Below are 12,522 nucleotides of genomic sequence, written 5' to 3'. Positions count from 1 at the left end.
GCCTCATGACAGCACTTACCCAGCTAACATTTAACGTTGGCCCAACGTTGGTAGAACGTCGGACATAACGTCGGCATAACGTCATTAGCAGATGTTGGCCGGACGTGCATCTGCACATCGGGTTTACGTCAACTCAACGTCCGGCCAACGTCTGCTAATGACGTTTCTACCGACGTTATGTCCGACGTTCTACCAACGTTGGGCCAACGTTAAATGTTAGCTGGGAAGCTGTCATGGTTGTGGTATACTGTATATTCTGGACGTTGCCTGCACCTCTGCACAACGTCCGGGACTGACCATGAGTTAGTCAATACCCAACGATGTCAGGACATGAAGCCAATGAAGAAAAGGTATTGTTATGGAATCTTTTAAACTTTTTCTGTGGAGGTATAGGTTGTACAGTTCATCTTGATCTGAAAAGAAATCTGTATAAATTCGATCTTGGACATAGAGTAAAGGTCTATGAGACGTCTGCCAGACAATACGCTGACGAAAAATTTGGACAACATCAAGTGTATTTCATCGATTCAGAAAGAAAGGAAATTAGCCTATTAAAAGGCAGTTAGTGTATCTAACAAACAATAATATCCAAAAATCTTATTTTCATTATGTAGACCATTATGTTGGCCAGACGTTGTGTCGACGTCCACTTTTGATGATCGACATAACGACCAACAGCCGACGTCAGCCCAACGAACCAATGCTAGCTGGGTATTTGACATTATACATCTGTAAGCCTTTGTACATTTCAAGAAAATCTACCCACTAAAGATCAGATCCATTCATCCATTTTCTAACCATTTCTCCTTGGTCAGAGTCACAGGGACCAACTGAAGATAATTAAAATTTATTAATTCAAATGTTCAGCCCAGAAAAATGAGTATTACCAAGTGGTGTAATAATATTTTCAGTTCTAAATTAGGAGTGACACTGTTTCAGATGTGCCTAGCTTAAACTGATTCAATGTTCAGTACAGGACAGGAATAAATCACGTGGACAACATGTGGAAAGCTTGTATAATTAAGTTTTTATACTTCCAGCGGAACAGCAGCATCTGAAACTCTAAGGGCATTAAGCTATTTATACCTCCTGCATTTTACATGAAGAAAAACAAATGACATAATAATTGTAGTTTTGAACTCAGTTTTAGTTCAATGCTTGGACTGTTTCTGTAGGAGTTTTTGCCCATTCATCTAGAAGAGCATTTATGAGGTCAGGCACTGATGTTGGACGTGAAGGCCTGACTCGCAATCACCATTCAACCATTCAAGGTGCTCACTGGGGTTGAGGTCAGGGCCTTGTGCAGATCAGTCAAGTTGACTCACCCAGCCATGTCTTTATAGAACTTGATTTGTGCACTGTTCCTACAAGATCGGAAGCATAGAATTCTTCAAAATATCTTGGTATGCAAAAATTCTTTCCACCAAAACCTTGTGGAAATCCTTCCCAGAAGAGTGGCAGCTGTTATGGCTGCAAAGGGGAGACCAGCTCCATATTAATATCTATGGATTTAGACTGGAGTATAAATTAGAATGGAATGTCATAAAAGTTCCTGTGGATATAAATCAATTTTTGGAGGCTTCCATACCTGCTACCTCACAATAACAGCATGATAAAATCTTAAATTGGTACCTGGATGATATTCAAATATGTACTTTTACGATGCATTTGTTTTACTTTCTTTTCCCATAGTGTATCCAACCATAAATTTGGAATAACCACATATGTGGTGATATGGAGGCTCACCTGGGACAGGCGCAATGCAAAATATGAACATCGAAAGAAGGCGGCTTTTCCTCATGAATTTGAAAAATAAGTCTAATATCTTTCACAATAAAGTTTTAATGACTGTTGTAATTTTTACTCATAATTTATTCACTTCCACATAACGGACATCCAGTAAAAATATTTGTGCCTCTAGACATTACAGAAATAATATGTATAATCTTCAAAATACCATCCGACACTTACCTAAAATTAGTCAATTTCCATTCAATGATTAAATGTTAAAAGGAAATTAAATCATTACACAAAAAAAACTTATTAAAAAAAGAACATTTCAAAGATTTAAATGCTAAAGGATCAAACATAATTCACACAACTGCGGAGCTGAAACAATGTTTTCTTTTGTTTCTCCCTATATAGTAAATGTTGAATATGAAAATATGTAGAGATTTTTATTAAAATATTATAACAGCATATGACAGAAAGAACAAAGTTTTAAAAGTTTGAAAGAGTCACACAACATAATCCCACCCCCCTTGCTTCAAGCCTCCAAATCAACTCTCCCTTCTTTCCACTTCCCCGTCTCCCCACCCCTTCCTGTGCATCAGCGCCCCCTGTTGCTGGAACAGTGCCATGTAGCTCGGTCTGTACTTTCTATTTCTCCCATCTACAGAGCAGGGGCTGCCTAGAAAAGCCGTTTTTCTTTTCAGCGCACACACAGAATGGACAGCTTGTGGACTGTGAGGAGAAATTTGTTGAATTTGAAAAGTTTATCGCATTAAGATTGTATACCCTGCCTTTAATCACAATGGTTTTATCACAACTTGAATAAATCTGACCCCAATCGTGTTGAAGCTGTCAAAATGCAAATAGTATTTTTCCTGAGCTCATTAAGATTTTTATGACATATTTACATAATTTACATACCAAACAACTGAAAACTCATTCAATGTGCTTGGCATCTATGAGCAAATGTCCTCTGTGGTCCATATGGTCAAGTGGCTTCTATGCCATAGAAAAGGCTATTGTGTCCTCTCTCAGATGATGATGCTTCCCCAGGCGGTGTTCTTCTTGGCATTGCCTTTCAATAATTATCTTGCATTTCTTTCTGCAAAATAACACAATTGATCCAATTACAGAGGCAGGGTTCCCGATTATAGTCACAACAAAATTCATCATTTCCTTTAGCAATATACATCCATCCATCCATCCTCCAAACCGCTTATCCTACTGGGTCGCGGGGGGTCAGCAATATACATATCAGAGAAAAATCTTTAAATGTGTCAAAGCAGAAGTCTAATAAATGGTTATATATTTTACACATACATTTCTATGTGTTTTTGTGTATTATTAGATATAGGAGGGGTGGCATGGTGGTGCAGTGGTTAGCACTGTTGCCTCACACTTCTGGGACTCGGGTTCGAGTCCCCGCCTGGGAGTTTGCTGTGGCTTGTAGCTGTGTGTGGAGTTTGCATGTTTTCCCCATGTCGTCGTGGGGTTTCCTCCGGGTACTCCGGTTTCCCTCCCTCAGTCCAAAGACATGCTGAGGCTAATTGGACTTGCTACATTGCCCGTAGGAATGCGTGTGTGAGTGAATGGTGTGTGAGTGTGCCCTGCGATGAGCTGGCCCCCCATCCTGGGTTGTTCTCTGCCTCGTGCCCATTGCTTCCGGGATAGGCTCCGGACCCACCGCAACCCAGTAGGATAAGCAGTTTGGAAAATGGATGGAAAGATATAGGATACAAAACTATGTTTAAATATCTTTGAACATATCATACATATATACATCATATGAATGCTAGACGTATTTGCCAAGAAATATTCTAGGCCCTGTCCCACGTGAGGCCATTTTGTTATACAAATAATCGTATTTTACATTAACCCTGTTTGATCAGCTACAGATACTAACCTGAAAAAATAGACAGCCATAACCAATAAGGTGCTTATTACTGCTCCAACACTGATGCACGTCACAGTAGATACCTCTAGTCCACCTGCTTAGAAAGGAGGTTATTAAAGATCAAACTGGTGCCTTAATTCACCCAAAATGCTAATCCACTAACATTACACATTCCCTGCTGAAAATAACTGCCCTAACTAAACAGCAAACTGTAACTGCATTGTACCGAAAACATCCCAAATGGAGACTCGTTTAATAGATATAGACTCCAGATAGAAACTCATGACATTGTTTATATTTTTCATCAAAGCAGAATTAAAGAGGGATATAAATAATTGTAAAAATACATACAGAAATTCTCATTATATATGTTTACTATGAAGTTGTATGCTACACTGACCAAAGAATATTGTGCTGTGGTTAATTATGAATTTGACCTATTTGTCCTTTGCAAAATCTAATAAAATTTGTCTAAAATTATCTAATATATATATCTTAATATTTCCATGAATCCTAGTGTCTCTGTAGGGTGGATTTCAAAAGAATGTGAGCTAAGTTGTTATATACTAATTAGGCCTTAGAATTTTTAAATAACTAGGGACTGGTTTCCATTGTGAGACTTGAACAGAAAATGAAAGAACAGCTAAAATTTATACATGATTTGTCTGGGTTTGGAGTTTCATATCTTTCTGTCAAGGTAAATCGATTGCTGCTGAATCCAGGCAGCGTCTGCAAACTCCCATTGGCACCAAAATAGTTCAAAAGAGCCTGAAAAATACAAGGGAGAGTAAACTGTATATATTATATAAGCAAAAATGGACACATACTGTGATACTGCATTAATGCGTGCAAGTTGCATATATTTCATTGTGAGCAGAAGGATAATGCTGTAATTTATACCAATATAGTACGAAAATGAATAAACTATGAAGGTACAGTATTATAAAGAAGTTTATAAATGTATAATCTGGAAATTCTTTTTACAACATGATTAGAAAATAGTACCATTTGTTTTTATTCATTAGAAGGTGGTTAGCTTCTGTATGGTTACTGCTTGAACTATATGTTAACAGGTTGAAGCCATTTCTCACCTTGTAGGTGCCGTCCTCAGGGTCCATCATGGCCATCACTGAGAAATCCCCGTTTCTATCGCCGTTGGAATCTATGGAGACCTGTCCTGCAATGCCTGGACCAAGAATGACAAAATATATGATACTGCACACAAACTTTAGACAGTCAAAGAAAATGTTTAAGGCAATTTATCTGGGTAGTAAATGTATATTTGCACAGAAAATAATAAAAATTGGCATTAGAACATATACAAATGAACAGTAACACAAAAAAACACAAATTTTTTCTGTTCTCCAGCAAGTTCCTGATATCTTGCTGGGCAGCTAGATGAACACAGAATACCACTTTGGTTCCCAAACCTCTCCTCAGGTGCACCTCAGCCATTCCTTATATGTATTATTTCAACACCAGCTGAATTACTTAATTAATTAATTAACCTAATTAGTTAATTGAATGAGGTATTGTTTAGCCAAACAAGGTGGAGTAGTGGTGGAGTCAAAGGATATACTGGTGTACTGCATGGGTCCCCCAACATGTCAGCCCATGACCCCTGAAATAACAGTGTCTGAGATTCCTTTACAGATTTATCTCAATGATTATGAATACTGAGGGGATACTGGGTGACTATATAGGAGCCTTTGAGATGGCTAAGCAGGCACACTGGGAGAAAAATGACATCATAGCTTTACACCAACATGACAATCATTTAAACATCATTTCAACATCAATATTATAGGATAATCCATTATATCCATGCATTTTACTTGTTATATTGAGTATAACATCTTTTGGTAAGTTTTGGCAACACTGTAATTTGAAACACAAAAATATCTGTAAATATTCATATTCGACTCCGTTCAGGGTCAAATGTTAGAAGCTCCTCAAAGGAATTATACAACAACATAACTAGTGAAAACATTTCAATGCACATTATCTGTATATATTTAAGCTAGCTATATAAAACAATTGCTTATCCACACAGTAACTAAATGCTCTCCTTTTCATCACCTTCCAAAATTTTTTATTTAATACAAAATGCTGTTTTAGTTTTTCTAGGCAATTAAATGATTGTCCATGTTGTTCTAGAAATACATAGTATGTGACCAATGAACTGCATTCATTCTGTCTGTAATGTAACTGTAATAATTTATCTGCTCTGTGGCTCTGGGACATGTTGGAATTAACGAGAAAGTAAAACAAAGAAGGTATTTCTGCACAACATCATACCTTCAAAAGTTCGGTTCCACATGTTTTGTGTAATTTGTTTTCCATCCTTTTTGTCTGAGCCATTCTTCATAATGTCATGAAGGGCCAGAGCGTAGAGATGTAAGGCATCATGGAATCCCTCCGTAAACACATTCATCTGGAAGGTATGGAATGATGTATTACTGGCTATTTTTTTCTGTATCAGTCTTTAAAGTAACTAACTGGGCTTGCTGACAAGAAATCGTTTATATAATCCTTGTACAATATGCAAAAACGTTCAATATTACATAAAACGTTTGCTTACATAATAATTCCTGTTGACTTTACTCTGTGTGCAAGACATTAAAAGGCTCCTGTAAAATGTTTATTCTGGACTTCTTCCATCTAATGTGTGACAGATGGTAAAAGGATGCCTATAAATGGCAGATACAACAAATATAGTGCAGGAGTTCCACTGAGGCACTCGGGGTTATGTCCCATAGGTCTTAAACGCAAAAATGCATATTTAAACATACCAAGCATGCCACTATAAATTTTTCTCAGTGAGACATATTCTACATTTTTATTAAAGTCAACTATAGGTTTCCAGAATAACCACATGATAATAAATCAGAAGAACAAGGAATAATATTCTGAAGTGAGCAATGTGTTATATGTTCTGGCAGAAAAACATTGTGTTACATCTAAATGATACAATTTAGCTCCACTTGGTATAATGTGTTGAATGGCAGTACATTTGACTTTTGCACCAAATCATCCATCCATCCATCCACCCATCATCTCCCGCTTAATCCAAGGTCGGGTCGCGGTGGCAGCAGTCTCAACAGGGAGGCCCAGACTTCCCTCTCCCCAGCCACTTCATCCAGCTCCTCTAAGGGGGATCCCGAGGCATTCCAAGGCCAGCAGAGAGACATAGTCCCTCCAGCATGTCCTGGGTCTTCCCCGGGGCCTCCTCCCAGTGGGACATGCCCGGAACACCTCACCAGAGAGGCGTCCAGGAGACATCCTAATTAGATGCCCGAGCCACCTCATCTGGCTCTTCTCAATGCGGAGGAGCAGCGGCTCTACTCTGAGTCCCTCCCAAATGACTGAGCTCTTCACCCTATCTCTAAGGGAGAGCCCAGCCACCCTGCGGAGGAAACTCATTTTGGACGCTTGCACTCGCGATCTTGTTCTTTTGGTCACTACCCACAGCTCGTGACCATAGGTGAGGGTAGGAACGTAGATCGACTGGTAAATCGAGAGCTTTGCCTTTTGGCTCAGCTCCTTTTTCACTATGACACACCGATGCAGCGCCCGCTTCACTGCTGACGCCGCACCGACCCACCTGACAATTTCCCGCTCCATCCTTCCCTCACTCGTGAACAAGACTCCGAGATACTTAAACTCCTCCACTTGGGAGAGGACCTCATCCCCAACCCGGAGAGAGCATTCTACCCTTTTCCGGCTGAGGACCATGGTCTCGGATTTGGAGGTGCTGATTCTCATCCCAGTCGCTTCACACTCGGCTGCGAACTGCCCCAGTGAGAGCCGAAGGTCACAGTCCGATGAAGCCAACAGAACCACATCATCTGCAAAAAGCAGAGACCTAATCCTGAGGCCACCAAACCGGACACCCTCAACGCCCCGGCTGCGCCTAGAAATTCTGTCCATAAAAACTATGAACAGAATCGGTGACAAAGGGCAGCCCTGGTGGAGTCCAACCCTTATTGCCCAACTTCTTGCTGCCCATGCGGACCAGGCTCTGGCACTGGTCATACAGGGACCGAACTGCCCTTAAAAGGGGGCCCGGTACCCCATACTCCCGGAGCACTCCCCACAGGACTCCCCGAGGGACACGGTTGAATGCCTTCTCCAAGTCCACAAAACACATGTAGCCTAGTTGGGCAATCTCCCATGAACCCTCTAAAACCCTGCGGAGAGTATAGAGCTGGTCCACTACATCTTATCGTGGTGGAGGGGTTTGCGTGTTCCAATGATCCCAGGAGCTATGTTGCCCGGGGCTTTATGCCCCTGTTAGGGTCACCCAAGGCAAACAGGTCCTAGGTGAGGAACCAGACGAAGTACGACTCCGACGAAGACCCCTAATGACAGACAAAATTTTGATTCCACGGTTTCCCTTGCCTGGACGCGGGTCACCGGGGCCCCCTCCCGGAGCCTGGCCTGGGGGCGGGGCTCGATGGCGAGCGCCTGGTGGCCAGGCCTACACCCATGGGGCCTGGTCGGGCACAGCCCGAACAAGGCACGTGGGTTCCCCCTCCAATGGGCTCACCACCTACAGGAGAGGCCAAAGGGTTTGGGTGCAATGTGAGTTGGGCAGCGGCCAAAGGCGGGGTCCGATCCTCTAGCACCAAAGGTCCGGAGCCTATCCCAGAAGCAATGGGCACGAGGCAGGGAACAAGCCAGGATGGGGGGGTAGCCCATCACAGGGCACACTCACACACCAGTCACTCACACACACACTCCTATGGGCAATGTAGCAAGTACAATTAGCCTTAGCATGTTTTTGGACTGTGGGGGGAAACCGGAGTACCTGGAGGAAACCCCACGACAACATGGGGAGAACTCCACACACATGTAACCCAGGCAGAGACTTGAAGCCGGGTCCCAGAATTGTGAGGCAACAGTGCTAACCACTGCACTACCATGCTGCCCCGCACCAAATCATGTATGACTTAAATAATTAGATTTTATGTCATCCATCCATCAATCAATCCATCCATCCATCCATCCATCTTCTAACTGTTTATCCTAGTCAGGGACATCTATAAACATCTAGAGCAGGAGACATTAATAATGTATAAATATCAAAAAAAAAACTCTGCAAATGAGCCTGTAAGAGTGCTGTAAGCAGGAAAGCTGTAAAGGGAGGAAGTTACAAGGGGGGGCATAAAAAATTTGGAACATAATCGAATTGATCTGGGTTGAGGGCCCAATATCTCTAGCGGCATCCCTGGTTGCATGAGCACAATGTGATGGAGTTTACGTACATTGTCTCTATTGTATTGATCCAGAACACCTGCACTGTTGACAGATCTCATCATTTCTATTGAGAAGCTTTCAAATTCCGGCTTGACAGTCCGCAGCAGTGTCACTGTGTTGAGGGACGTGAAGGCTTGCTTGGCTTCAGAATCATATCTGTCTCCTCTCTCCCAGGAACCATTCCCTACATTACAGTAATAAAATACCAAAAAGATAAGCAAAACAGCTGAATGTTTCCTGTTATCTATTTTAATAGCTTCTTCTTCTACTAGTTAGCCAAATACTCTATAAAATACATACATGACACTCTTCTATGAAAAGTCTTGGAAAATGTTTCTGCTTAGGCAGACGTCACATACAATTGCCTGAAGATGGTAACTCATCAGAAATAAAGAGTGTTTCAGCAAATAACACAATGACAATTTACCAGGATGGTGACACTGTACTTTGAAACTGCAAAATAGCTAGGAATGTTCTTTGAAAAGGGGCAATGTTGGTTAGATGCCGGGAAGGAAACACTTGCAAGACAATTACAGTCCCAGATTGTGTTGTACCTGTCCGTAATCTTACATTTCTCTAATCCAAAGGATTCTTTTCATTACATAACTGAGCCATAACATAAGCATCTATATGAAAATTTTACCGTAAGACGAGGAGTTGAACAGCTCGATGCTGAAGTAGATGTAATTGGCATTTGTCAGTTTCTGCCGGTAGGCTGCCAACATGATGTCCCGAATGATATCATTTCCAGCACACATAATAACAACTGCTAAAAGAGACCAGAAACCAAACATACTATTGATAAGAAGCACTAGAAAATATAGTAAATACCAATCTCTGATGATGCAACAGTATACTGAATCAAAATAAGAGAAGAAGCAGACTTGACCCATAATATTACTATGGTAAAGAAAATCAGCAATTTTTTTCTGTTTACAAAACCAAAAGTCAACAAGTGGCAATTATTAAATTCTAAAATTATAGGCAGCAATAAATGATTATATTCCAAAATTAAATGCAAAACCCTAATATGAGGTATGAAAAAAGCATAATAAAAAGAAGTATATCTGAAAAACATAAATTCAATGATACCACTCTGGATAATTTAAAGGTGACCCCCCATATGCCGCCATTTTGAATGATTAATAGCTTCCCTACATACTAATTAAAAAAGACAGTTTTTGCTAATTGTATGTAAATCCATCCAATAAGAAAAATATTTTTAGAAACTTTAAGCCAGGTAACCAGTGCATGTCTATGGGTTCTTTTATAATGTTAAGCCTTGGTTCCATGTTTATCATCCCAGTTCTTGAAGACACGGGTTCCCAAACGTTTCAACCCATGAATCAAACTTGTGGTTACTGTTACAATGGAAGTTTTTCTGCATGAAAATGTTTTCATAAACATACTCCGGAAATCGTCTTGTGACCCCTAACAACCCCCAACTTTAGGAATCCCTGGCATAGGAGACTTTAGAAAGCCTTGGTGTCCTGGAAGTTCTCAGTAGTTAGGTGATGAAAAAATGTCTTGTAATCTAAAGAAGTATGGTCCAGATAAACTGGTAATTCTGAACTGACCTTCCTTGGTTCTTGATGTATAGGTTCTGGATCACCCAGACTGGATAACAGGTAGTCATTTAAGACAAACCCATTTTTGTGGCGTTGCCATTGTAGACATCTGTCATGCCCTGCTCCTGTATGCCACGCCCCCTCGTTAACCTTGTGTGGAATCGCCGTGTTTACCAGCTGTTTCGTGTTATCTCCGATTAGTCCAGTGTATTTCAGTCCGCGTTCGAGTATGTTTCCCTAGGTTTGTCTTTGATGTCTATTGTGTTTGTTTGACGTCTTATGGCGAAGTCGTTTCTTGGTTTACCTTATTTGCCCTTCCGTTCACCTATTAAATCCCTATTTCACCCGACCCGACGTCTCCAGCTCCTACTTCCCCGGTCCGTGCTCAATACGTCACAACACATCAATACATTTTTATACATTTTATCATATTAATACATAGTATAGTCAAAGTGGACAGAATCACACATTACTTACTAAATTATTGCCAATTTATTGTTTGAAACTTTATATAATTCCTGCATATTCTGTGATGTGAAACACCTGTTAAATTTAAGTGTGGTTTCACGACGGACATTTGAATTTGTAATATTATATTCCATGTATATGTGGCGTACCCTGTTACGTAATACAGTGCTCAGATGCACCCTTAATCTGCATACAGAATGCATACATCGTCTTTAACCTGCATTAATAATTGCATTTTTATTATACTAACAAATACTTTAAAAAAGTTAAAACAGCGTAAAAAGTATCTATACCTTCTCTTTCAGAGATGCGGTTCACGATTTCGTCGGAATCCACGTTGTAATGTTTGGAGTTAATGACATGCACACTCATACTCAGATCCTCCGGTTCGAGTACGCTGTGGACTGCTTCTGCGGTGAAGTAGCAGTTGCGTTCCTCCTTATCGTCGTCAAATATCAAAAGCACATTCTGCCATCTGAAGCGATGGAACATGGCAGAGAATATTTCCGCCATTTTCAGGTAAGAAGGAGCGATTCTGGTCAAGTGTGAATAGTCTCCCTCCTTGCGCTTAAAGCCAACTGCTAAGGCACCTGCTGAAATCACCGGGATATTCCAGTGAGATGCCATTTTCACCACATCCGCTGCCGCATATTCACAGACGGGACCCAGAATCAAATCTGGTTTCTTTTTAAATGCCCTGTCCACCAGACTGAAGAGGGCATTACTGCCACAGCCTGAGTTCTCATACTGGACGCTGAAGTTTAGCCCTGAATAGAACCCTGTATCCAGTTTAATCATCTTCTTGGCATACTCTATAGCTGGCCTAACCATGGAAATAGAAAATAAATAAGAATTATCTTTTGGCAGAAGAACTAACACATCAACGTCTTCACCATTTGTCTTTACACTAAACAAAACAAGCCAAATGTACACGCATGACGACTGGAAACCTACCATATTGTACCTTTAATAATTGCTGTTTGGAAAATTATTTTCCAGTTATTTGTTCCGTAAAAACAAATAGATTAATAAAAATGCCTCTCTAACCTATAGTTTTGCTATTATAGTTATTTTTAAATTGTACGTTTTTATCTGCTCTTCCACTTCTTAATCCTAATCCTCAAAATCCCACAAGTTTCCTTACTGTTTATCTCATTCCTTTAGTACTAACCCTGTTCAGTATAAGAACGCCTATCAGGACTTTCATCACTCGGGCTTTTGAGCAGAACTTAGATTTTATATGTATACATTATAAATTCCTACGTCATCGCACAGAACACCTCCTTAAAGACGTAGTACCGCCTTTATGGACACCCGCAGTTCTAAGATGAATATGAAAATTCTAATTACATACGACACTTAACTAAAAACTTTTGAAAGTAACATATAGGCTATACTATCTGCTGATAATTGATATTAATTGCAGTACTAATTTTACTATGCGAATCGTTACAAATTGATGATAGGCCTAATATAATTTCTTATGATGATAACTTTTATTTAGTTACATAACAACGTAATTTTATATTTGCTTAACCGAAACAGTAGATTTATTTAGGCTTCTGAAGTGAAAAATGCTTGGTACTACTCAACAGGATTCTG

The 12,522-nt window shown here is 40.3% G+C and overlaps 1 protein-coding gene across 5 annotated transcripts; it reads right to left on the bottom strand.

Moving 5' to 3' along the window:
• Nucleotides 1–1,824: 1,824 nt before the first annotated feature.
• Nucleotides 1,825–12,125, bottom strand: LOC125746787 (atrial natriuretic peptide receptor 3-like). Of its 5 annotated transcripts, XM_049021246.1 has the most exons (9): nucleotides 11,875–12,125; nucleotides 11,214–11,743; nucleotides 9,528–9,653; nucleotides 8,893–9,068; nucleotides 5,924–6,059; nucleotides 4,717–4,811; nucleotides 4,282–4,393; nucleotides 3,635–3,722; nucleotides 1,825–2,833 (listed from the first exon to the last, which is right to left on the bottom strand). In XM_049021246.1, exons 2-9 carry the CDS (start codon nucleotides 11,716–11,718, stop codon nucleotides 2,731–2,733), a joined length of 1,341 nt encoding a protein of 446 aa, XP_048877203.1. In that variant the 5' UTR covers nucleotides 11,719–11,743; nucleotides 11,875–12,125; the 3' UTR covers nucleotides 1,825–2,730. The 5 variants fall into 5 exon arrangements, with proteins under 5 accessions (XP_048877203.1, XP_048877199.1, XP_048877201.1 ...); XM_049021242.1 differs by having other exon boundaries at nucleotides 11,214–12,125; XM_049021244.1 differs by having other exon boundaries at nucleotides 3,635–3,719; nucleotides 11,214–12,125.
• Between the last annotated feature and the right edge of the window lie 397 nt (nucleotides 12,126–12,522).

The sequence above is a fragment of the Brienomyrus brachyistius genome, chromosome 7 (genome assembly GCF_023856365.1).
Source record: "Brienomyrus brachyistius isolate T26 chromosome 7, BBRACH_0.4, whole genome shotgun sequence".
NCBI classification, from domain to species: domain Eukaryota; kingdom Metazoa; phylum Chordata; class Actinopteri; order Osteoglossiformes; family Mormyridae; genus Brienomyrus; species Brienomyrus brachyistius.
The sequence above is the reverse complement of the archived record's forward strand: the minus strand, read 5'-3'. Positions and strand labels throughout refer to the sequence as shown.

Bases quoted from the DNA above. Each gene is read 5' to 3' on its own strand.
- LOC125746787 (XM_049021242.1), bottom strand. From the start codon at position 11,877: ATGGTAGGTTTCCAGTCGTCATGCGTGTACATTTGGCTTGTTTTGTTT. The intron at 3,723-4,281 runs GTATAAATTTTA...CTCCTTTCTAAG, and splicing joins TCCAAACCCAGACAAATCAT to CAGGTGGACTAGAGGTATCT. The intron at 2,834-3,634 runs GTTAGTATCTGT...GTTATTTTGCAG, and splicing joins ATGGCTGTCTATTTTTTCAG to AAAGAAATGCAAGATAATTA.